Below are 27,800 nucleotides of genomic sequence, written 5' to 3' on the forward strand. Positions count from 1 at the left end.
GCACGCGCCCCCCGCTCGCCCCGACTCCCGTGCGTGTGCCCGGCGGGCGCGATCGCCGCCGGGCACACGCGATCGCTCGTTACAGAGGGGGGACCGGGAGCTGTGTGTGTAAACACACACCTCCCGGTCCTGTCAGCAGGGGAAACGCTGATCTTCTGTTCATACAATGTATGAACAGAGGATCAGTGTTTCCCCATGTGAGGCCACCCCCCCCCACAGTAAGAACACACAAGGGACATACTTAACCCCTTCACTGCCAGTGGCATTTTTATAGTAATCCAATGCATTTTTATAGCACTGATCGCTATAAAAATGCCAATGGTCCCAAAAATGTGTCAAAAGTGTCCGAAGTGTCCGCCATAATGTCGCAATACCGAAAAAAATATCGCTGATCGCCGCCATTACTAGTAAAAAAAATATATTAATAAAAATGACATAAAAATACCCCCTATTTTGTAAACGCTATAACTTTTGCACAAACCAATCAATAAACGCTTATCGTGATTTTTTTTTAGGAAAAATAGGTAGAAGAATACGTATCGCCCTAAACTGAGGAAAAAATATTTTTTTTTATATATTTTTGGGGGATATTTATTATGGCAAAAAGTAAAAAATATTAATTTTTTTCAAAATTGTCGCTCTATTTTTGTTTATAGCGCAAAAAATAAAAACCGCAGAGGTGATCAAATACCACCAAAAGAAAGCTCTATTTGTGGGGAAAAAAGGACGCCAATTTTGTTTGGGAGCCACGACCGCGCAATTGTCTGTTAAAGCGACGCAGTCCCGAATCGCAAAAAGTACTCTGGTCTTTGGGCAGCAATATGGTCCGGGGGTTAAGTGGTTAAGATAAGGTTGCGGCAATCCTACTGGTATCTGAAATTTATACAGAATTTTCGGTAGAAGGACCATCTTTAAGATATTAATTTGTCCTACCCATGAAATTGGTCTATTACTCTTAATTTCCAGTTTAATTTCATCTAATAGGGTAATATAATTTATTTCATATACTTTGAGTTTGCAAGTTTAATTCCTAAGTATTTAAGTTCCTTTCGCCAAGGAAACCTAAACTACTCCATTAAGAGCCGTTCTAATTTACTAATATTTACGTTTAGGATCTCAGTTTTAGTTACATTGATTTTAAAATTTGAGATCTCCCCATACTGTGAGGATTTTTAGTAAATTCGAGATTGTAGTCCTAGGGTTGACGATGTAAAACAATACGTCATCTGCGAAGGCAGATAATTTATGTTCGTCGTCTTCTACTTTGATACCTTTCACATCGGGGCTATTTCGAACCCTGGCCAGAAGAGGCTCTAGGGACAACACAAACAAGAGCGGCGAGAGGGGACACCCCTGTCTCGTACCATTTTTCATCTCAAAAACTGGGGATAGCCTGTCATTTATTCTTATCCTGGCCGATGGGTGGTGGTACAATGTTTTGATCCACTGAATCATCCTTGGTCCAATACCCATAGTTTCCAGGGTTTGCATCATGAGTCCCCAGTCTACCCTGTAGACCCATTCTCTTTCAACTTCCGGAGGAGTAACAATGCTCTCCCCCCCCCATTGTCCCTCCTCTCCCTTCCAGGGATGAATCCCACCTGGTCTGGGTGTACCAGTGTGGTCATCAGCCCTTTCATTCGTTCTGCCAATACTTTCGCATACAATTTGGTATCTGCATTGAGCAGCGAGATCGGCCTGTATCCAGAGCAAAGCATTTCATCTTTACCTTCCTTCGGAATAACTATAATTGTAGCTGCTAGAGCCTCCCTGCTCATTTCATATTCAGTCCCTAGTCCGTTAAAATAATGACAGTCTTGGGATCAGTATCTTTCTACACTTTTTAAAGTAGAGCGTTGTAAACCCATCCGGGCCTGGGCTTTTGCCCAGGGCTGAGTCCGCCAACGCTCTACTTATTTCCTCTTCTGTGATTGGTTTGTCCAAGATTGATCTTTCTATCTTATCAACACAGGGCCATCTTGCAAAACTTTTATTTTAACTTTTTCTTCTTCTTCTTCTTCTTTCCGCTGACTCCTCTGCTCTACAGAATACAACCCCCTCATAATAGTTTTTAAAAGGTATCTGCAATCTCCTTTGTTGAATATACCACCTCTCCCATCTTGTTTTTTTTTTTCTATATAGTTTCTGGTTTTCTTTTTCTGCACCATTTTTGCTAGAGGTTTGCTGGATTTATTTCCCCACATATACCTTTCTTTTGCAATACTATTTAATTTCCTTTTAGTCTCTTGTTTCATAAGCTCTTTAAGTTCATCTCTCTTTCTAACCAATTTGTGATATAGCTCTTGTTTCCCCTGATGTTTGTGTTCTTGTTCAATTTTGAATATTTCTTCAGTTAAGGTATTAATTTTCCTACCTCTCTCTTTTTTCTTCCTTGCCCCCTCTGATATAAGAATCCCTCTGACATAGGCTTTGTGTGCCTCCCATAGGGTTGCCCCAGACATTCCTTCAGTATCATTTGCCAAAAAGTATTGATTTAACTCTTTTCACTCTTGCTAGGTCTTCTTCGTCCCGAATCAATTATTCGTTTAATCTCCAGTTGTAAGATGGCCTTTGGTGACCAGGGATGTTAATTTTCCATCCCAGAAGAAGCTACGCCACAGAGTACGGCGAAACGCGTCAACGTCACCACCCGACGCCTGTCACGTCTACTCTGGTGCATACGCTGGCTGGCGGGGAAACGAAGGAGACGAAGGAAGCACGCAAGTAGTCGAGGCGAGACGCCGTTCACACGCCGCCCACACGCTCACACTAAGTCCATATGCTATCTAGTGTGTAGCGTGCAGCTTCCTTACAACTCAAGTAACCACAAACTACCTGTGGAACTACTGCAATCAGTGCACCAAGATCCTCAGTGACTGCACGGACTTCACGGACACCACAGCTTGCTATAACTGGTAAACCCACCACTACATTACCCTCTACGACGCTACCATCGTAACAAACAACAAATACAGGTCGGTAATTATACCTTAATATGATCGGCTGATCAAAGACCTAACTGAAATAATACAATGGTAAATAACGTGAATGTACAGCAAGCTGTTGTAATAGTCCTGACTTAATCATATTTCATGAATGAAAGTCCACAATGGAGCCTGATTTAAATTGTCATTAAATCATATAGCAATTAGCATGATCAATTGCATTCGCTTATAAAGGGACTTGCAGTAAGCAGCACTAATTAAACAACAACTGCACTATACTTTCACTGAGTTTAACTGATTTTTACAGACTTTAGACAATTTATTGAGTCCTCTTGCATTAATTGATTGATCAACCAATACTGGTACCTACCATTCATGCTGTAACGCATTGATGCGACTTTGAAGTTATCGCAGGCAGCTCACCACAAGGGACCGATTGAAACATCCATCACACTGATCCATTAACAGTGGCATTACTGTCTTATTTAAATAGACACTACATATATTAATATGTGTGAACTAGTCGACCTTGTGACACAGTGTACCAACAGTGAATACCGCATGGTATCGAACTGCCCATATTGCTACAGCTCAATTTCAATGACTACTCAAGATCTACTGGTACCACTTTATCCTATTTGATAAAAAACATTTTTTTGCATATGCTAATTTTTGACAACACTCGGTAATTCCCCATCCTTTTCTCCCCCCCCCCCCCCCCATCCCCTTTGCACCAGGCTCACCCACCAGATAGTGCACCAATTTGAATTTCAATGTGTTCATGACGTGGTGAGGCATACTGTCTCCCACACCGGGTCGCTAAACACATTTTCCTTGCTGCATAACGGCAAGGATTCTGAATTAATGTCCCATTCACTACATGGTGCATGTTACTGGTGAGCGAGTTATTAGTACGTCCGGACAGGTGTTGTTAACTGTAGTCCTTGTGAGTCTTGTCAGTCATGTATCATGTTTTATGTGCAATGGAACTTTATGAATTAGATGGTTTTAATACTTTCATTACTTCCTAACTTTGCACACTTAACTGTGCTTAATAAACTTTTGCTATATTTATAACAAAGTTTGCTGGTCATTTACTGTTACCCAAAGTAACCCACTAACTTAAACATTCAGTCTTCCCTTAGACTATTCCCTTTCCCCACACTTATTCCTTCTACTAATTTAATTTATATGACCTCATGGTTACAGTAACAGTACCATCACTTAATGCGTGACCTCCCCTAGGTACCCACCAATTAGGATACCTAACAATCAGTGACCCAACTTGCATTTTCCCTTTCCCCCTTTTTCCCATTTATTCTTGATGTTAATTTTCATGCTTAAAGGGGCATGGTCCGAGAGTGACGCAATTTCTATTTTAGACTCAATGATCCTTTCTAACAATCTATGGTCTACCATGATGTAGTCTATTCTAAAGTACGTCCCGTGTACAGGGGAGTAGAACGTATAAACCCGCAGTTTTGGATGCAGTATCCTCCAGATGTCCACCATCTGGCTACTATGCATTTTTTGTTTTATCTTTTTTAACTGGACGTTGTTTGTCCCCTTTACCCGCGACGTACTATCTACATCCGGGTCCATACAGAAGTTGAGATCTCCCATCAAGATCACATACCCGGCCCTGAAATCATTCAGTTTCCCCATGATTTCACCAAAATATTTAATTGGGCTCACGCTGGGGGCATAGATGTTTGCCAAGGTACATTCCATCTCACCCAGTTTACCTTTTAGGAAGAGAAATCTTCCCTCTTTATCGGTCATCCTTGCCTCCAACGTGAACCGAGCCTCCTTAGCAAATCCTATTGCCACTCCCCTTGCTCTTTTTGAAATAGTATCCCCGTAATACCATATCGGGAAGTCAGAGGAAAATAATTTAACATTTGATTCCAGGGTCAGGTGAGTCTCCTGTAAAAAAAACAACCTCCGCTCTATACCTTTTAAGCTCTTTAAAAATCTTGTGCCTCTTGGTGGGGGTATTTAATCCTTTGACATTATAGGTCATAAACTTAGTTGCTGCCATCTCATCCTCTCCTCTTTTTTTTTCCCTTTTCCTCTTTTCTGCCCTGTACACTTTCTCCCTGTCTTCCATAGGATTTTATCTTTCTTTCTAGGATACATCAGTGAGAGAGCTCCCCCCCCCCCCCACGTCTCCCCTTTGGCCCATTGCTGGCCTTAGAACCATAGGTGGTCCCACCTACCTCCCTCGCCACTGGTTCTCTTATTTAGAGGTGTGACTCTGATCGTGACATCCATCCCCCCCCAGCTCAATGCCAGAGACAGAGCTTAGGGTCCCAGTGAGCCCATTATCAACCCCCCATCCCTCCACCCCCCTCCCATAGTTCCTTAATGGAAATTTTGCCCCAGTCTTAACAGCCCCGGGTCCACTTCCTTTTATGTCTCATTATCTTTTCCTGCCCAGCCTTGCAAGTCTGGCACCTGCAGATCGAGTTTGTTACAGAATACTGCCAGCTCTTCAGGGAACCTTAGTCTCGCTGACCTTCCTTCTTTCTGGCCTATTAAACAGGCCGGGAATCCCCAGTTATATTTAATATTCTGTGCCCGCATTTGTTCCAAAAGTGGTTTCAAGAGTCGCCATCTTGCGAGCGTTTCTGGGGCCAGATCTGTAAAGATTTGTAACTCAGTCCCTTCAAACTGTAGAGGTGGTTTTCCTTTTAGTCCCTCATCCCTACTTTTCTGAGAGCCTTTCTTGCTTTGTCCTCTCCTTCCCTTTATCATCCTCTCACCGGTAGTTTCACTAGTGCGAGTTTGACTCATCCAATAGCTAGTTTTTCCATCACTAGATTTCTCAAGCTGCTACCCATATATGTTGGCAATATATTACCTTGTTCACCCATGTACACCCACCATATGTCGAGTGTGTGGGTTCTAGCACTTCCACATATTAGACTCGGTCTTCTCTTCTTTTACATGCTAGTAGTCTGAAATGGCTCATCGACTGGGACCCCCCCCCCCCCTCTCATACGTGGAAACGTACCTTTATCCCTATTTTTTTATCCCTTTTTTACACATATTTTTAATTATCTTTTAGAGCCTAATCATATCCCATATATGATCCATTGTATGGCGTCTTCGGTGTTAACCAAGTCTCTCCCATCCAGTTTAGCGTTCGGCTTCAAGAATAGTTACAAACTATTATAATGCACCTGGCAGCTGTGTCTCGACTGGTCAGCCATCCAGTGTTTTGACCCAACGCCTTCCATGCTTATAGTGTTGTCCCCATCCGTCCTTTAAAACTTCTCCTTTCATGTTTTTAATAGCTTACCAATCCATATCTCATCTTCTTTGCTGATTTATACGCCAATACATACTGTCTGCACACCAACTGTGTTCCAATGTTAATCCATGACGGCGGTGACATTGTTCTCTATGGGCTCCGACAAAATGGCCGACGGACACCCATGTTTGCAGACATTCTGACGGCCTATTTAAGATCCCTCAGTACTCCCATCACTATCCCCTGATGCAGTCATGTGACATGACGCCACTAGTAGGGACAGGAAGTACCAGACCTCACACACTCTGAAGAGAGATATGAGCTCGCTGCTCGTTTTGTTTGGATATTTCTGACATTTTAAATGTGAGTTTTTTTTATATGTTTTTATATTAAATACCTTTTGAAGCGGAGCTGTACTATGTGCCTTCTTCTCTCTTTGCCCATCTATACCTGCTGAGCATTTAGTGCCAGTATCCGTGGATGTTTAGGTGGAGGCCAAAGAGAGAGGATCAGCATACAATCAAGATCTCAGACTGGGTCGCACGAACTCGCTGTTCGTAGGAGATAGGCCCACTGCTCACTGCCTCCATGTGAGTGCATGTGCATGTGATTGATTGTTTTTTAGACCCTTGTTTCCAGTATTACGCCATATCTTTTTCTTGTTTCTTCCAATATGGTCATTTAATGTGGAGACTACATCTAGCCCTCATCCTGCTGGATCTTTGAGTACACCCTGAGTGGTATCCAGGCTATCCGTGCTATGGCCTTGAGGTGAGCATTCCATACCACTAGAGGTGTGCGCACCGAAGCTTGCTCTTCTCTGAAATATTGGATTTCCTGGTTTCTCATCACCTATTAATCACAGCTATCAAGGACTGCACCTTTAAATATATGCTTTTTGGATGCGAGATTTGTATTTGCACTTGATTTCACTGGATTTTTATCCTTTATTATGTGTTGGGATCGCTTACCTTTGGTCTTTAGTACCAATCTTGGACATTTATTTTGATAACTGTACTTCCATGTTTATTTTATTTCCTTATAAGGATTTTGCTGCATAGTGTTAACCTTTTCCAGATCACCCACCTTCACAGTTCAGATTGCACACTGCTTGTAGAGTTCACCCCGCCCATTTGGTGGGACTTATTTGATCACTGTTTAGTTTTTTTTTTTCTTTTTTTTGTTTATTGTTTTTTGGTTGTTGCCCTATCCCTCCATACCCACACAGCGCAGTTATTATCACTCATTTCATTTGTTTTCATTTTTGGCTGGGACCAATTTCAGGTAACTGCAGCAGTGCCCCCTAGGTTTAGAATATCGATAGCGCGAGAGCCCTTCCATTGCATTATACGTGGTTTTCCTCTTAACTTCGTCCAAATTTCTGCTTTATCTTCATATAGCCGGAACCTCACAATTATATCTCTTGGCCAGTCTGCTTCTGCGCATTTAGGTTTTCCTATCCGGTGTATTCTTTCAATCTTAAGAGGGTCCTCTGTTCCCTTATCCAATATAGGGTTAAATATTTTATTCATAATTTTTCTCAGATCTTCTCCTCTTTCTTCTGGGATTGAACGGATTTTCCTGGCTCTTCCTGGTTTCCCAGCTCGAGCTCCAGCCGGCACTCAGGCCCCTCCCTCCGTGAGGTACGTTGCGTCCTCACGTGCACGCCATGCTGCGTCCTATTTATTATTGTGATATATATTTACACATTTAGATTGAGCAGCAGTTTCATTTCACCTCATTATTTATTTTTACACTTGGAGGCGCGAGAGCCCATTTTACACTTTTTTTTTTAACCACTACACCACTGTGTTGCCCTACCTGAGAAGTCTATTTTTTTTTTAAACTCTCCTCAAACCGAAAACTTTCACAGAGCGGTCCGATTTGTGTGCACAAAAAAGACCAAGCCCTCAGAGGATACCTCCGCTGCACAATACAGCATAAGGGAGTTCCATACAGCATCACTAAGCACACTGACAAGTGCCCCGTCACCAACCCAAGTGAGGAGTCCTCCTCACAAGGAAGGTTCTGGTCCACTTACACAGACAACACAGAACCAGGGACGTGACAGCCAGGTCCTGGTCTGTGCCAGAGCAGCCCCCAGGGGATGGTGGAGGCGGGGCACTTTTTAACCCCCCCTAACACCCGCACGCTGCTCCAACAAAGTGTCCATGAACTGCAGGTGCAGGAGCCCCAGCTGTCACCTCTGGCATGTTTTGGGGAGGAAGAACCAGACACTGACTCCATCTAGACAGCCCTCAGTGACCCATTTCAGACCTGAATAAATCCCACCCTCCTTGCTGTGCTGACCGGGGGTTACCCAGGGGATGCGCCAATCACCGGAGGAGACCGTTCAGTGCCACTGCCTACCCTCAGAACACAGCGTGTGTGTGTGTGTGTGTGTGTGTGTGTGTGTGTGTGTGTGTGTGTGGAGAAATGCTGTGAGGTAAAGCTGTGATCAAAAAATCATGAGGAGATCTGTGCTGCGCGCTGTATAAGCTTAGCACCAGAGGACAAAACCACCTCCAAAATGGCCGCCGGACGCCTCAGAAAAAGCAGGAAATGGCCACAGTAAAATGGCCGACCACAATAGTAAGCTGCGCCATAGCGCGACCACAACAAAATGTCCGCCAATGGGAATTCACAATGGTAGCAGCAGGCTACAAAAAAATGGCGTCGGCGCTGCAAAAATGGCGGCAAAACGCTGCGACGTGGATGAGAAGGCCTAATGAGGCCTTTCTGAGCAAATACACCCCCACAGAAAAAAAAACACACAGGCCCAGACACCCCACAGTCCCCTGGTGGGAAAATGAGCCCCCCGCCACAGGTCCACCCCGACAGCAATAGAACAGCAGAGGAAAATATGACAGAGCAAGGAAGGAAAGGCAGGAGGACCCCCAAACCCCAGAAATGCTCACCCGTACCGACCTGCCAAAGCGGGAAGGACTGTACTTACCCATCCCTGCGAGGACCCACTGACGCATTCCTGACAGGCATACAGGCATAGGAGTAGCTGTCGGCCGGTCCACTGTGAGTGAGACAACACCACAGCCCTGGAGGACCCTGGAGCCAAAGCTCAGCGGCCACCCCAGGAGTCATGGGGTATGTCGTGACAGACCCAGCCTCTTTGCAGAGGTGTGCTCACACTAGCTGGCCGGACTGAGGAGACTACAAGGATCTATATATCCAGCCTGTCTTTTAGCCGACAGTTGATAGTTGAGAATCTTCTAAGAAAAGAAAATAAAATGAAAAAGAAAAAAATTTCCTCAGGGCACTGGGCCCAAAGGGAGCCATATGTCCTACTTTGCTAGGCAGAAAGAAACGGAGGCTGCATACTGCAGGGAGGAGGGTTATGTCCGGAGGGACCGCCCCCTGGGCGGGGCTGTTCAACTCTGTTAAAGTAATATGTATTTAATTATCTAACATGTTTCTGCCTAGTCCTCTCCTGTGAACAGGAACATAACCCACTTGTCAAGATTTAAGGAGCTGTGTCCATCCATGGACGATAAGAGAAATAGGGTTTTCCTCCGTCACACTTTGGCGGATGGGAGCGGGTCGGATGTCAGGGGGCATGTCACCGCTGACATCCGTGGCTTCATAGAGGAGCACGGAGCGCCCGTTCAGGTCTGCCTAAAAAACTGTCAGGCAGACCTGAACATGTGAGAGAGCCCTAAATGTTCCTGTGTACACTGTGCGCAACATCATCAAGAAGTTTACAGCTCATGGCACTGTAGCGAATCTCCCTGGATGTGGATGAAAGAGCAACATTTTTGCGACAAAGGATTGTTCGAATGGTGGATAAAGAACCTCAATCAACGTTAACAAATACTGTATCTGCTAACTTTTAATATTAGGACACTTACCTGTTCTGAAATCCAGCGATGTCTGCCCCCCATGTTTCCATCAACCTTGCCTACTAGTTTCCCTACTGCGCGTGTGCAAAGAGCGATGCACTTTGTGAATGGTCCGGCAGGGGACCTCGCTGCATCCAGGTCTCCAACACGAGCAGTAGGGAAGGCTGATGGAAACATTGACTGGGGTGCCGACATTGCTGGTTTCCAGGACAGGCAAAAACGTTTGAGTGGAGCGTGGTTTGTTTTTTTACTGCAATTTTTGGTGCACTGCGATTCTTGTGTTTCTGCAGCAATTTCACTTTCAGGCCCCAAGCACATCTAGCATATAGTGGAAGCGAACGTTTTGTGGCTCATTTTTCCTGTGACACGCATAGGGCAGCCCATTGATTTCAATGGGCCGTGTCATATGTGGCTTATGGGACATTCTGGCGTTTTGTGGGTTGCGTGTTTTTTACTGTGCGTTTAGCATTATTTTCCACAATTTTTTTCACATGGCAAAATGTGTGTTTGGTGTGCCGTTAACAATTAATGGCACTGAAAGCACAACTAGTAATTTTAGGTGTATAAAGGTGGGTAATACACTATACAATCTGATTGTACAATAGATTTACCAAATTTATATAATAGGAGGAAACACCTATCTAGCCACTCTATATCCAATCAGACAGGCCCTTGCACTACATAATTTATGGCAGATCTAAAGAAGATTGTATAGTGTAGGACCATCTTTATACACCTAAAATTGCTAGTAGCCCTTTCAGTGCCACTAATTGTTAATGCCACACCTTTTGCAAACACACATTTTGCCATGTGAGAAAATGAGGGGCAAATGCTGCAAAACACACAGTAAAAAACACACAACAAAACACCAAAATATCCCAATTGAAATTAGCAGGCTGCCCTATGCGTGTCAAAGGAAAAACAATTTATATTGTTAATCTGGTTGAATAAGGACACAAGTCCATCCAGATTAATCAGAAACCCTCGATATATGCAATCCTATACCCAACAGTTGATTCAGAGTAGGGCCGAAACAACTAATCGATTAATCGACAACTAATCGATTATGAAATTAATCGATTACAATTTTCATAATCGATTAATCGGCCAGTAACAAAATGGGGTTAAAAAAAACTAAAATTAGCCCTTTATAGTGCAAAAAAGCAAATCGCTACACAGTAAAAAAAAAATGAACCCCTTACAGTAGCGATTATTTGCTCTTTTTGTACTCATTTTTGTTTTTCTAACCCCATTATGTTACTAAACATCTCAGGCCGGGGTCACACCTCTGTTTTTTGGTGCTTTTTGCAGAAACACACTACAGTTCATTTACATGTTTTCCTATGGGAGACGTTCACATCCATGATTTTTTTTCAGCTGCTGCGTATTTGGAAAGGGCAAGGACTTTTTAACGCAAAATGGTGCTATTTTGTTTTTTTTATGGTTCAATATACTTCAATGGAGAAGCTGCAGAAAAGCATGTAATGTGTTTTTGTGGAAATTTGTGTTTTGTATTCTGCCCAACAACAAATTGGCCCAAAAAAGAAATGGTAATTTTTCTTTTTTTTAAGGTTATTATCCGATTAATCGATTAAACTAAACAATAAATCGGCCAACTAATCGATTATGAAAATAATCGTTAGTTGCAGCCCTAATTCAGAGGAAGGCAAAAAAACAAAGCATAATACAATTTGGTTCAGTGGGGGAAATTTTTTTATAAAAATCTTCCTGATCCCCCAACAGGCAATTACATATTCTCCGGATTGACTTTACCTATAAATATCACTATCCAGTTATATTATGTGCATTGAAGAAAAAATATAGGCCTTTTTTAAAACAATCTACAGAGGTGGCCTGAACCAGCTCTTGAGGGAGTCTATTACACATTTTCACAGCTCTTACTGTAAAGAAGCCTTTCCGTATTCGGAAATTAAAACTTCTTTTCCTCCAGAGTGCCCCCGTGTCCTCTGATGACCTTAACCGGTTAACGCCCGCTGCATGTATATGTACGTCCACAGAATGGCACGTACAGGCATATGGGCGTACATGTACGTCCCTGCCTTTCCGCGGGTCGGGGGTCCGATCGGGACCCCCCCCCCCCGGTACATGCGGCGGTCGGAAACCCGCGGGAAGCAATCTGGGATGAGGGGGCGCCCCCTCGCGATCGCTCCCCGGAGCTGAAGAACCGGGAGAGCCGTATGTAAACACGGCTTCCCCGTGCTTCACTGTGGCGGCTGCATCGATCGAGTCATCCCTTTTATAGGGAGACTCGATCGATGACGTCAGACCTACAGCCACACCCCCCTACAGTTGTAAACACACACTAGGTGAACCCTAACTCCTTCAGCGCCCCCTGTGGTTAACTCCCAAACGGCAACTGTCATTTTCACAATAAACAATGCAATTTAAATGCATTTTTTGCTGTGAATGGTCCCAAAAATGTGTCAAAATTGTCCGAAGTGTCCGCCATAATGTCGCAGTCACGAAAAGAAAAAAAAAAACGCTGATCGCCGCCATTAGTAGTAAAAAAATAATAATAATAAAACTATCCCCTATTTTGTAAACGCTATAAATTTTGCGCAAACCAAACGATAAACGCTTATTGCGATTTCTTTTACCAAAAATAGGTAAAAGGATACGTATCAGCCTAAACTGAGGGGAAAAAAAATGTTATATATGTTTTTGGGGGATATTTATTATAGCAAAAAGTAAAAAATATTAAATTTTTTTCAAAATTGTCGCTTTATTTTTGTTTATAGTGCAAAAAATAAAAACCGCAGAGGTGATCAAATACCACCAAAAGAAAGCTCTATTTGTGGGGAAAAAAAGGACGTCAATTTTGTTTGGGAGCCACGTCGCACGACCGCGCAATTGTCTGTTAAAGCGACGCAGTGCCGAATCGCAAAACCTGGCCTGGGCATTTAGCTGCCTAAAGGTCCGGGGCTTACGTGGTTAAAGGAGTTGTAAAGGAAAAAAATATTTTTGCTGAAATGACTGTTTACAGGGTATAGAGACATAATAGTTAACTGATTCCTTTTAAAATTGATTAAAAATAGATCAAAATCAATCATATAATGTACCTCTAGTTTCGTTTTTGCATCTAGTTTCGTTTTTGCACGTTATCTTGCCTGTGTGCTATACAGAGCCATAGAGCAGTGATGGTTTGGAAAATGAAACTAGAATCTCCCAGTACTGTGGTCATCAGGAAACAGACAACCAGGAAATGTCCAGAACAGAGAAGAATTACAGCAACATCAGAGCAAAAACGAACAATGAGGACATGAAACCAGGACTGCAGTAAGGTAAAGGAAGCTATTTAGCTAAAAAAATAAATAAAATCCTTTAGTGACCCTTTAAGGTGAATAACGCTACACCGAGTTCACCATATGGACCACTTATGGTATTTATATTTACTTATAGCTGAGCTCCCCATGACTGTCATCAGTTTGGTTGCTCTTCTCTGTACTTTCTCCAGTTCTCCAATACTCCGTTTGTGAACTGGTGTCCAAAACTGAACTGCATATTTGACAGGAGGCCTTACCAATGATATGTGCAGGGGCAAAATGATATCTCTCTCTCTGGAGTTATACCTCTTAATACACGAAAGGATTTGTCTTGCTTGTAAACCGCAGCTTGGCATTGCATGCCATCACTGAGCTTATGATCTATCAGAACATCCAGATCCTTCTCCACCATTGATTCCCCAAGTTGTACTCTTCCTAGTATGTATGACGCATGCAAATTCTTAGCACCCAAGTGCATAACTTTACATTTATCAACATTAATCATCATTTGTCACAGTCGCCCAATTAGACAGAGCATTGAGGTCGGCTCGTTATTCCATAGCTTGGTGTCATCTGCAAACACTGCAATGGTACTTTTAATCCCAGAACCTAAATAATTATATTAAAAAGTAAGAGTCCCAACACTGAACCTTGGGGTACACCACTGACAACCCTAGACCATTTAGAGCATGGGTGCTCAACCTGTGGCCCTCTATCTGTTGAGAAACTACAAGTCCCATAAGGCATTGCAAGGCTGACAGGTACAAGAATGATTTCCAAAGGCAGAAGCATGATGGGGCTTGTAGTTTCGCAACAGCTGGAGGGCCACAGGTTGAGCACCCATGCTCTAAATGGTCTAGGGTTGTCAGTGGTGTACCCCAAGGTTCAGCGTTGGGACTCTTACTTTTTAATTATATAGGTTCTGGGATTAAAAGTACCATTGCAGTGTTTGCACCCATGATTTAGAGCAAGAATCATTAACCACTACTCTCTGAATACCGTATTTAAGCAAGTTTTCCAACCAGTTCCAAACTGAGTTTTCCAAGCCTGTAGATTTTACCTTACACATTACCTGTGTGTGGGTAACTGAGTCAAAAGCTTTTGCAAAGTCCAGGTATACCACGTCCACAGCCACCCCTCTGTCCAAGGTTTTGCTCACCTCCTCATAAAAAGTAATCAGATTTGTCTGACAACTTCCGTCTTTCATCAATACATGCTTCATTTTGCTTAAAAATGTATTTTTTTTCCCTAGCACAAACTCATCTATGTGGTCTTTTATTAAACTCTCAAGTATCTTCTCAGCTAAAGAAGTTAAACCAACAGGTCTATATAGTTACTTGGTAAAGAATTTGACCCCTTTTTAAATAGAGGTACCACATTGGCACATCACATCCAGTCACTAACGAGTACCTAAAAATGAGAAACAATGGCTTTGAAATTACAGAGCACAATTCTTTTAGGATCCGTGGATGGATGCCATCTGGTCCAGGTGCTTTATCCACCTTTATTCTGTCTAATAATTTCTGGACCATATCACTTTTGAGCCATTGTGGATCATTTGGGGCTTTGTCACTCCCACCCCCATTATGGACATGAGCTCCCCCATGCTCCATTGTATACACAGAGCTGAAGAAGAGTTTAATAATTTTGCCTCTATTTGTCCCAAGTCACCCACTAGATTATTTTGTAAAGCTTCTACATGCTCAGACTTGACCTTTTTACTATTAAAGTAGAACTATAGGCATTTTTTTTCCATTTTAGAGGGAGGGTTATAATCATCTGTCTCATTGCAGAGATTTACCTTCACTTCCTGTCCCATAGCAAACAAGAAATGAGAAAAAATCCCTGCAAATTAAGGGAGTTCCTTGGGGACCTCCAGGTCACCAGAACTAGTGAGTCCTCATTAACACTGGGTGGCCTGTAACAATCTCCCATGATTAACTTTGTAGTATACACACCCTTATGCAATTCCACCCATAACACTTCAGCCTCATCACACTCCCCATCAACTAGGTCCTCTTTCACACTCGCTTTGAGATCACTTCTCACTTAAACATGGAATTGTATTAGTTTATGGAAATATCAATTTTCTGTATAAGGTATTGAGAAGCCATGTTTCTCATATTCGTACTTTTTTTTTTATACTACAAAAATTTGTCTGAGGACTTGTACTGTATTTCTTTCAATAAAATGTTTGAAACGGAGATCACTTCTTACAGGACACCAACATCTTTTCGCTTTACGCTGTATCAGGAGAGCACAGCCAGGAATATGAATAGCCCAGTCATGTGAAAAATAAAGCGAGGCTTCAGCAATACCAATTAAATCATAGTTCTCTTCATGCACCAAAGCTTCCAACTCACTTATTTTGCTTGGCAGACGCCTGGCATTGGTGTACAAACACTTTAATAAGTTGTCACAACTTGCACACATATTTTGCATATTTTTTATTTTAGTACAAATAGTACCATTTTCTAATAGTTGTTTGTAAAATAGGGACCTTGTTATCACCTGCCATAGCCCTTCCCCAATTTTCCCCATTCCACCCACCAATAGGGACTAACCCCTTTCTGACTTTTCTGCCTTATAATCCAATTCTTGCCCTCCCCTTATGCCCAGTTTGAATACTCCTCCAGCCTTCCCATAAACCAATGAAATTAGCATAATGAGCTGAACTGTGACTGACCAATGCATACCATTTAGAAAAAGTATATTATCTAAAATCATACATGAACTCCCCTGCACTATAACCCCTCCCCACACAACCTCACATAGTCCTAGTAAATCTGGATCTGTTTAATTAGCAATTACTAGCACCACCCAGCACAGTGACACAAATAGCACATCAGTAGTATCTGAGGATATGCCTTCTCTGCTAATGATGTGTGCTTGCAGTTAAAAAGTCACTTTTTTTTTTTACCAAAAAACAGTGAAGTAGAGTCTGATCTTTTGACATCAAAGACCAAATCACACATGCCAGATGGACCAATCATGACCGATGATTACCTTATAACTGCATTTCACACGTGGCATTCTATAGTGGGGTCCGAATGCCCAGGAAGTGCCATCAGTGGTACATGGAAACTTGGTGCATTGAAAAGAAATGTCAGTTATGTCACTAGGCTGGCTAAGCACTTCACTGTAAATCAGTTTGATCAAACCTGTCAAAACTACCACACTAAAGACTACTACTACAAAAGGAAAAAGTTATTTGTACCTTTTAATGTTTATTGCGTTGCCTTCAATGCGACCAAAAGCCTCAAATGCTGCAGCATATGATCCAAGATTTGGTTTTAACCCAGCCTTATCCATCAGTGTGAAAGTATGACCAATTTCAGGCAATGAGGCCTATAAAACAAGAACAGAATAAAAAGCTGCATTTGAAGTTATAAAACAGAATAGTCAAAGAATGAATAAAGCATGCTGGGCCAGAATATAACAAGTCATTACGGAAGGAAACAAAAACGGTCACCCAAGACGGTACAAGCAGTAAATTATTTCTGCTCAAAATACTCAACCATATCAGCAGAGTTTAACATTTAGTCAAAGATCTTGAAATACTGATAGCCAGGAAAAAAAAAAAAAAAAAAAAAAGAATTTTTGATTTACCTGCAAAATCTTTTTCTAAGGAGAAAACCACTTGCCTACTGGGCACCTTTAAGCCCCTTCCTGCCCAGGCCAATTTTTAGTGCTGTCGTATTTGAATGACAATTTTTCATACAAATAGAGCTTTCTTTTGGTGGTATTTGTTCACCTCTTGTTTTTTGTTTTTGTTTTGCTATAAAAGCCCAAACACTTAGGAAAAAAATTAAGAAACCCTTTTCTTAGTCTCGGTTATAACATTTTGCAAACAGGAAATTTTTCTCCTTTACTTATGTGCGGTGATGAGGGCACTGATAGGCACCGATGAGGCTTCACCGATATGCAGCACAGATGGGCACTGATAGGCAGTACAGATGAGGAGGCACTGAATGGCAGCACTGGTTGGCACGAATTGGCACAGATAGGCAGTACTGATGGGCGCTATTGGGTCCACAGTGATGATCAGTGCCCTGGTAATCAGTGCAGATGTCCCCTTTCACACTAGCCTGTTACTGGCTCTCTCCTCACACTGACAGCGCAAGGAAAAAATGCAGATAACTGACAAGTGTGTTTACAGCTTGGACACAGCCAATCACAGCCAATCACATGGTACAGAGCTGCCGTCATTGGCTCTTTACCACGATCAGTGACCACCTCATTCGTACAAAAAGGGGGGGGGGTGGTTTGTGGCAAGAATGGGAGGACATCCTCCCAGAACTAGAGCGGGTCCACCTGGCCATCATTTGACTATATGGCAGGTAACCACTTCAGCCCAGGACCATTTGGCAGCCTAAAGACCAGAAGACTTTTTACAATTTGGCACTGCGCTGCTTTAACTGGTAATTGCGTGGTCATGAAATGTTGTACCCAAACGAAATTTGCGTCCTTTTTTTTCCACAAATACAGCTTTCTTTTGATGGTATTTGATTGCCTCTGCGATTTTTATTTTTTGCGATATAAACGGAAAAAGACCGAAAATTTTGAAATTAAAAATATTTTCTACTTTGTTATAAGAAAAATCGAATAAACTCAATTTTAGTCATACATTTATGCCAAAATGTATTCAGCCACATGTCTTTGGTTAAAAAAAAAAAAATTCAATAAGCGTATATTTATTGGTTTGCGCAAAAGTTATAGCGTCTACAAACTAGGGTACAGGGTGAAAAAATGGCAGGGCAGTACAAAACCTCTCCAAATGACCCCATTTTGGAAAGTAGACACCCCAAGGAAATTGCTGAGGGGCATGTTGAGCCCACTGAATATTTTTTTTTGTCCCAAGTGATTGAAATGACAAAAAGTTGTCACTAAATTATATATTGCCCATACATGCTATGATTATATGTGAAATTGCACCCCAAAATACATTTTGCTGCTTCTCGTGAGTACGGGAATACCACACGTGTGGGACTTTTTGGCAGCCTAGCCGCGTACGGGACCCTGAAAACCAGATTTTTGATTTCACTCCTCACTACCTATCACAGTTTTGAAGGCCATACAATGCCAAGATGGCACAAAACCCCCCCAAATGACCTAATTTTGGAAAGTAGACACCCCAAGCTATTTGCTGAGAGGCATGGTGAGTAGTTTTAAAATGAAGAAAAAAAATTTTTTTTTTCTTTTTTTCAATTTTCAAAACTTTGAAACAAAAAGTGAGATCTGTAAAATACTCACCATACCTCTCAGCAAATAGCTTGGGGTGTCTACTTTCCAAAATGGGGTCATTTGGGGGGGGTTTGTGCCATCTGGGCATTCTATGGCCTCCGAAAATGTGATGGGCAGTGAGGAGTGAAATCAAGAATTTACACCCTTAGAAAGCCTGAAGGCGGTGCTTGGTTTTTGGGGTCCCGTATGCGGCTAGGCTCCCAAAAAGTCTCACATGTGGTATCCCAGACTCGGGAGAAGCAAGAGAATGTATTTTGGGGTGCAATTCCACATATGCCCATGGCATGTTTGAGCAATATATCATTTAGTAATAATTTTGTGCAAAAAAAAAAAAATATGTATTTTTCCCACAACTTGTGTCAAAATATAAAATATTCCTTGGACTCGACATGCCTCAGCAAATAGCTTGAGGTGTCTACTTTCCAAAATGGGGTCATTTGGGGGGTTTTGAACTGTCCTGGCATTTTATGCACAACATTTAGAAGCGTATGTCACACATCACCCACTCTTCTAACCACTTGAAGACAAAGCCCCTTCTGACACTTTTTGTTTACATGAAAAAATGTATTAATTTTTGCAAGAAAATTACATGGAACCCCCAAACATTATATATTTTTTTAAAGCAAAGGCCCTACAGATTAAAATGGTGGGTGTTGCAACTAAACTGTTCCTTCCATTTTTTTTATCATTTTTATTGTTATCTCAGGGATTGTAAATATCCCCTATGATAGCAATAGGTAGTGACAGGTACTCTTTTTTGAAAAAATTGGGGTCAATTAGACCCTAGATCTCTCCTCTGCCCTCAAAGCATCTGACCACACCAAGATCGGTGTGAGAAAATGCTTTCCCAATTTCACAATGGTGCCGTTTATATCCGGCGAAAGTCATGAAATGCTCATAACTTCCGGTTTCTTAGGCCATAGAGATGATTGGAGCTGTTCTGGTCTCTGATCAGCTCTATGGTCAGCTGGGGGAACCACCGGCTGCATTCTCAGGTTCCCTGTTGGGACAGAAGACCAGAGAAAACCATGGAAGACGGTGGGGGACGACATTCCCTCTAACTGCTTGTAAATGCAGTCTAGAGTCTAATTAGACGCTAGGATTGCTTTTATATAAAAGCCGACCGCTGGCTGAAAAGAATGATACCAAGATACTACCTAAATCCCACAGGCACCATTCTGGTATAACCATTCAAAGTCCAGCAACATACCAGTACATTGCTGGTCCTTGTTGGACATATAGTGTAATCTTTATATTTTTTTATGCAGCCTGTTTGTTGGCTGAACGAAAAAAAAAAGAAAGATTGGTGGGTATGCCCACCATTAGAATACCTCCCTTCATCCACCCACTTCTAATGATGGGCATACATGCACCATTTATATATGCCGAAGCATGGGGGCATCCCCCCACAAAAGTTACGAGCAAATTGCTCCTTCGCCCCTGCTGCCCCCATGCTTCGGCATATATGCTCTTTTTAACTGTGGTGGTGAAATCACCTCCTACAAGCATTGGAGTCACGGCTTTATGCATCGTGGGAGCGAACGCTGTTGCTGTCAACATAAATAAATCCACGCTGCAACTGAATGGAGTACCTGCTAAGCAAATGATGGTTAACATTAAAACAAAGTAACATTACAGTATAACCTTACCACACAATACCTGCAAAGCAAAAAAAAAAAAAAAAATTGTAAAAAATAAAACATTTAACGCAACCTGTGCCTAAAACACAATATACATAATACACATATACACACACACACTGAAGCATGGGGGGCATGGGGGGCATCCTCCGCAAAAGTTAGGAGCAAATCGCTCCTCCACCCCTGCTGCCCCCATGCTTCCGCATATATGCTCTCTTTTTTTTCTTTAAACCTCCTACAGCACTGGAGACACGGCTATATGTATCATGGGAGCAAACGCTGTTGCTGTCAAGATAAATAAATCAACGCTGCAGCTGAATGGCGTACCTGAAAACAAAAAAATGGTTAACAATAAAACACAGTAAACAGTAAAGTATAAAAAAAAAAAATTACATACCTGAAAAGCAAACATGATAAAACATAACAATAAAACATTGCAGAATAGAATACAGTAAAAAAGAGCAGAACAATACAGAGAGAATAGAGAGAAAGAACAATAAAACGACAACTATTTTTTTTATTATATATTTTTGTGCTTTTGTTTTTACTTTGCAAAGACCAGAATTGTCAGGATAGCGGACAATAATAAATGGGTGTCACACCTATATCCGCGCTTACAACAGACACACTTTCTTTGGGGGGCTCGTTGGGTAGGGGTACTAGGGAGGACATACGGAAAATGCCTCTCATGCAGACGGCTTACTGCATTTGGTTGGGGATGGTGAGGTGCAGCACCCATGGATACAGGAGGGCTCGGACGATATCTTCCTGGAATTTAAGGAAAGATCCAGTCCGTCCTGAAGCTCTGTATAGCACATAAGCATTCAGCAAAGCCAATTTAAATAAGTATACAGACACTTTTTTGTACCAGCGTCTGGCCTTATGAGCAATTAGGTACAGCGCCAAAAACTGGTCGTTAAGGTCCACCCCTCCCATGTTTTGGTTACATTCGTGAACACAGAGGTGTTTCTCCACACCACCACTCACCGTACGAATTTGGACTGTCGTGTCTGCGTGAAGGGAGGACAGAAGGAAAACATTCTTATTATCCCTCCACTTCACAGCGAAGAAATTATTACACCTTGAGCAGGCTCTCTTCCCCAGCCTAAGATGGGAATCTACAAGCCTCTGGGGTAAGCCTGGGCAATTAGGTCGCACGGTGCCACATGCAACAATTTGATGATCAAACAAGTGACTAAAAAGTGGCACGCTCGTGTAATAATTGTCCACATACAAATCGTACCCCTTTTCGAATAAGGGTGACACCAAGTTCCACACTATCTTGCCAGCGCTCCCTATGTAACTTGGGCAGTTCTCCGGCTCTACATGACCATCTCTTCCCTTGTAAACCATAAAACGACATGTATAGCCTGTCGCAGAGCTTATACATCTTGACCCCATATCTGGCATGCTTGCTGGGAAGGTACTGTTTGAAAGACAAGCAGGCAGAAAATTTAATAAGGGACTTGTTAACGCAGACAACTTGATGGGGAGTATACAAGGCTGCAAAATGTTGAAGTGGTTTACGAGGGGCCGAATTTTGTAGAGCCGATCGAATTCAGGGTCTCCACGAGGACAACAAAGTTCATTGTTGCTCAGGTGCATGAACCAATATGACCGCAGCTCACTTAATTTAACTATGCCCATGTCGAGGGATAGGCCCAGAAAGGTCTTAAATTCGGAAACCGTAATTGTTTTTTATTCTTTGGCAAGGGAGGACTGGAGATTAGGGGCGATGTATTGACCAGCATACAAATTACTTTGGTCCACAATAGATCTATAGAGATCTTCCGTGAAAAACAGCGAATAAAAAAACAAGAGCCATAATATCAACTGTTTCAACCTGAATTCCAGGTTGGCCAGTGAATGGGGGAAGTACGGGTGCTGCAGAAGTGGTGGGCTCCCAATTAGGATTGGAGAATTCTGCAGGAAGGACACTATGGGCACGACGGGCCTGTCTTTGTCTTCTTGGTGGCAGCGGGACACTACTTGTGCTTGCCAGCTTGAACTGCACTTATGGGACTCGCCACGTCACCGTTACTGCAGTGCTGGATGTAGGACCAGGGTGTACTAGGCCGCTGGTGCTTGTCAGTTCACCAGAAAGATGAGCGGCACTAGTACTTCTCTGCTCCTTTAGAGAGCCCTGCGGTTCTTGCACCTCAACAACAGAAAAAAAAAAAGAATGGGGTTGGGTACGTCCGACCTTGGTAGGGACCTCAACTTCGTCGCCAGTACCATCTGTAATGTTGCTGCTGTCGTCTACAGGATTGTATTCTGAGCCTGAATCTGACATATGAGGGACTTCCTCTTCACTATCTGTCATGCTCAGAAACGTGTAGGCCTCTTTACTAGTGTACCTTCGATTTGCCATTTTGGGCTCTAAATTTAATGGTACAACTAGTGAGATTCACAGGAAAAAGCACCTAGGCTGTCAGACGCTGTCAAACGCTACCAAAAAAAAAAAACTTAGCGATCGCAGGGATCAGGCCTGCAGTTCTGTAAGTGACAGTGATCGATCGATCGATACTGCACTTGGGTGGGCAGGGCGGAGTGGCAAAACACAGGTGCTAGCAGGTATCTGGGCTGATCCTGCTAGCACTGCGTTTTTGAGAAACCCTAAACTGCTGGGGACTCTAGTATAGATCCGATCAGATTAGATATTGATCCGTTCAGATACTATACCACTAAGGGAGGTGTATGCTGCGTGCGTGGGTGTTGGCGCTACTGGCACTAATCTGACACTGCCTGGGGCGACGTAGACACTAAACCTAACTGATATCACCCACCGGGCGATCAGGGGGTTAAACATTTATTGGGTAATAAACGGCGAGCGTCCTGATGATATAAAAAGCAAACTAACCAGCGTCACCCGTAACACTTATACAGTGATCACTGGTGAAAAGGTTAACTAGGGGGCAATCAGGAGGTTAAAACCTTTATTAAGCAATATATGGGGGTACCTGACACTATATAAACACCTGGCGGTAAACCTAAAAAGCTAACTGGCTAACTAGCGTCACCAGTGACACTTATACGGCGATCACTGGTGAAAGGGTTAAAACCTTTATTATTAGGTAGTATAAGGGGTACTTGACGCTATAAAAAGCTGACGTGAACCTAAATAACTGACAAGCGCCACCCGCGACACTAATACGGCGATCAGAAAAACTAACGCTTAGTGACACTGGCGACAGAGGGTGAAAGGGTTACCTGGGGGCGATCAAGGGGTTAAACCTTTATATGGGGGGGGTTAGGAGGGTACCCTACAACTAAAAGGGGCCTACCACTAACTGCCCTGACACTTTTTACAGTCACAAATGACACCAAATGCAGTGATCAGTAAATAAATGACCACTGTAATTGGTGACACAGTGACTGGGGGTGCAGGGGGTGATCGGGGGGGGGGGGGGAATTTATGTGCCTATGTGTGCTGGTGTCGGTGTACTGTTGGTGCACTTACTCTGAGATGTCTTCTCTCCTCGGGCGCCGGACCAAAAGACCGACATGAGGAGAGATGACATCACTTCCCCTGTGTTTCCAATTCACAGACAAAGGAAGCTTCTCATTTGCCAGAAACAATCGTGAGGGGATGGCCATGAATCAATGGCCGTCCCCTCATCACAGATTATTCCTGGAAGGATTCCAACCCACTGGGAGGCAGGGACGTATATATACACCCATATGCCTGCCTGTGCCATTGTGTCGACGTATATCGTCGTGCGGTGGTCGGCAACTGGTTAAGGAAAGATTAAAAAACAAACAAATATGTACCACAGTACTGAAAGTTTTGCGGTGAATGTTATGTACCTTCCTGTTCATGAATAAAAAGAGCTTCCTTGTTAAAAGTGCATCCCTTATCAAATTATAAGGTGGTTAGAAGGCGAGCTTGTCAACAAACATGCAATTTTCTCAGAACAGTATGTAGACATGCTAGCTGCAGCGAAAAAAAAGGGATTTTTAATACAGCTTACCTGTAAAATCCTTTTCTTGGAGTACATCATGGGACACAGAGCAGCATATTCATTACTATGTGGGTTATATGGAGTACCTTCAGGTGATGGACACTGGCAATCTCAAACAGGAAATGCCCCTCCCTATATAACCCCCTCCCATAGGAGGAGTACCTCAGTTTTGTAGCAAGCAGTATGCCTCCCAAAATGGTCCCCAAAAGAGGGGTGGGAGCTCTGTGTCCCGTGATGTACTCCAAGAAAAGGATTTTACAGGTAAGCTGTATTAAAAATCCCTTTTTCTTTCTCGTACATCACGGGACACAGAGCAGCATATTCATTACTATGTGGGATGTCCCAAAGCAATGCTTACAATGAGGGGAGGGAGAACATCTCCAAGAAAAAAGGATTTAATTTAGAGATATACTCAAATCATAATAAATCCAACTTAGTTGAGAAAAATAATTTTAAATATTAAATTTAACTCAAAAGGGAGCCCCCGGAATCCGAGGGTCTCAAACTGCAGCCTGCAGTACTGCCTGCCCAAAGGCTGTATCAGTATTCCTTCTTACGTCCAACTGGTAAAATTTTGTAAACGTGTGGACAGAAGACCAGGTTGCCGCCTTGCAAACTTGAGCCATAGAGATCTGGTGGTGTGCTGCCCAGGAAGCGCCCATGGCCCTAGTAGAATGAGCCTTTAATGATAACGGAGGAGGCAACCCTTTCAAGCCGTAAGCCTGAGTGATTAACTGCTTAATCCATCTTGAGATGGTGGACTTTGCAGCTGCCTGCCCCTTCTTGGGCCCATCCGGTAAAATGAACAACACATCTGTTTTCCGGATCTTCTCTGTAGCTTTAAGATAGGCCTTCATGGCCCTGACAATATCCAAGGTATGCAGCAACCCTTCCTTTCTGGAAGTAGGTTTAGGAAAGAAGGATGGCAATACCAAATCCTGGTTTAGATGAAAACTGGATATAACCTTTGGTAGGAAGGAAGGATGAGGGCGGAGAACGACCTTGTCCTTATGCAAAATAAGATATGGTTCCTTACAGGATAAGGCGGCCAGTTCCGACACTCTTCTGGCGGAAACCATGGCGACCAAAAATACTAACTTCCTTGTCAGTAGAACCAAAGGAATTTCAGCCAACGGCTCAAAAGGTTGTTTCTGTAAACTTGACAGAACAAGATTTAAATCCCACGGACAAAGCGGGGATTTAACTGGAGGATTAATACGCAAGACCCCTTGAATGAAGGTCTTAACTAGCGAGTGGGTGGCCAGCGGCCGCTGAAACCACACTGACAAAGCCGAAATCTGTCCTTTGATTGTGCTTAATGCCAGTCCTTTATCCACTCCTAGCTGGAGAAAACGTAATACTCTATCGATGGTAAATTTGCGAGAAAGCCATCGCTTGGACTCACACCAGACTACATAGGCCTTCCAGACCCTGTAATAAATCACCCTAGAGACCGGTTTCCTGGCTCTGATTAGGGTAGAGATTACTTTCTGAGACAGACCTCTACCCCTGAGAATCAGGGATTCAGCTTCCAGGCCGTCAAATTTAGATGCCGTAAGGCAGGGTGGAGGATCGGACCTTGCGATAGCAGGTCTGGCCGTAGAGGAAGAGTCCAAGGGTCTCCCACTACCATCTTTAGGATTAGTGAATACCATGCCCTTCTGGGCCATGCTGGAGCTACCAGGATGACTGGTATGTGCTCCACCCTGATCCTGCGCAGCAGGCGGGGTAGTAACTGGATCGGGGGAAAAGCATAAAGAAGTTTGAACTGATGCCAAGGGTAAACCAGCGCATCGGTTCCGCAGGCCATCGGATCCCTTGAGCGGGATATGAACCTGTCTAGCTTCTTGTTGAGTCTCGATGCCATGACATCCACGTCCGGCACTCCCCATCTTTGGCAGAGTGCTTGAAAGATTTGTGGATGTAGAGACCATTCCCCCGGCAACAGAGTCTGGCGACTTAAGAAGTGCGCTTGAAGATTGTCCACTCCTGGAATGAATATTGCCGATATGCAGGGCACATGAGCCTCTGCCCATAGGAGAATCAAGCTCACCTCTCTCTGAGCGGCTTGACTCTTGGTTCCCCCTTGGTGATTTATGTATGCCACGGCCGTGGCATTGTCTGATTGAATTCTCACCGGGAACCCCTGCAATTTGGACGTCCAAGCCCTGAGGGCTAGTCGAGCAGCTCTGAGCTCCAAGATGTTGATGGGCAACTGCCTCTCTGGCTTTGCCCAAGTACCTTGGCGAGTGCAACCATCCAAAATTGCTCCCCAGCCCGTCAGGCTGGCGTCTGTGGTTACTATCTTCCAAGCCACTGGGCTGAAAGACTTCCCCTTCACTAGATTCTGAGGGTCTAACCACCAACACAGACTTTGTCGGACTCTTGATGAGAGCGGCAAAGGGATATCCAAGGCCTGTGGCCTCCTGCTCCATGCTGACAGGATGGCTGCCTGCAGGATGCGAGTGTGGCTCTGGGCGTACGGTACCGCCTCGAATGTGGCCACCATCTTGCCTAGTAACCGCATACATAGGCGAATAGTTGGTTCCCTTTTGCTTAGAACCAGTAGGATTAATTCCTTGATGGCTTTGACCTTCATCAGAGGTAGAAACACTCCTTGTTGTTCTGTGTCTAACCTCATGCCGAGATATTCCAACTGCCTTGTGGGCTGGAATGCTGACTTGTCTTGATTTAGGACCCAGCCGAACCTCTCGAGGTATTGGACCGTGAGGGCCACTGCTCGTTCCAAGCCAGAAGACGAGTGATCTATGACTAGGAGGTCGTCCAGGTACGCTAGGATCGTGACCCCTTGGATCCTTAGCTTGGCTAGGATTGGGGCTAGGACCTTCGTGAACACCCGGGGGGCCGTAGCCAACCCGAAGGGAAGCGCCACGAACTGGAAATGACGCGAAGCCACCATAAAGCGTAGATATCTTTGATGTGGCTGATAAATTGGGACATGAAGGTAGGCATCCTTTATGTCTATGGAAGCCATGAAGTCGTCCTTTTGGAGTGTGGCAGCTGCTGACCGCACGGATTCCATCCGAAATGAGCGGACCTTTAGGTATGCATTTACCATCTTTAGGTCCAAAATTGGCCTGACATCTCCATTGGACTTTGGGACGATGAATAGGTTGGAATAGAAACCCAGCCCTTGTTCTAGGACTGGTACCTCTATTATTACTTCCTGGGAGAGTAGGTGATTTAATGCCGTCATTAATGCTGCTCCCTTCTCCGGATCGTTTGGAATCCTTGACTCCTGGAACTGAGGAAGAGGAAACCTTAGGAAGTCTAATTTGTAGCCCGTGGCCACGGAAGACCGTACCCACTTGTTGGGAATGCTGGCTTCCCAAATCTCTGAAAAGAGACGCAGCCTTCCCCCCACCTTCGTGGGTGGGGGCGCCCCTTCATAAGGTCGGCTTGGGGACTGGCCTTGCTGGTTTGCGAAACCACTGCCTCTTGCCTCTAGCAGCCTGGCCCTGCGATCTGCTATTGAAGTTAAAGTTTGATCTTGCAGGAGGCCGTCGATACTGTTTGGCATTAGAGGGCCCCTGCCCAGGGGAGTGCTGTCGTTTAAACGCAGGCCCCTGAAACTTCTTCTTGGTTGGCAAAAGA

At 43.6% G+C, this 27,800-nt stretch overlaps 1 protein-coding gene across 1 annotated transcript in view; it reads right to left on the reverse strand.

Moving 5' to 3' along the window:
- POLRMT (RNA polymerase mitochondrial) overlaps positions 1-27,800 on the reverse strand; it is a 271,113-nt gene that overhangs the window by 199,411 nt on the left and 43,902 nt on the right. The window contains exon 4 of the mRNA XM_040322078.1: positions 16,557-16,687. Coding sequence (XP_040178012.1) covers positions 16,557-16,687 — 131 coding nt within the window. The remainder of the gene's footprint in view (positions 1-16,556; positions 16,688-27,800) is intronic.

This window comes from Rana temporaria, chromosome 1 (assembly GCF_905171775.1).
Source record: "Rana temporaria chromosome 1, aRanTem1.1, whole genome shotgun sequence".
In the NCBI taxonomy this organism is placed as follows: Eukaryota; Metazoa; Chordata; class Amphibia; order Anura; family Ranidae; genus Rana; species Rana temporaria.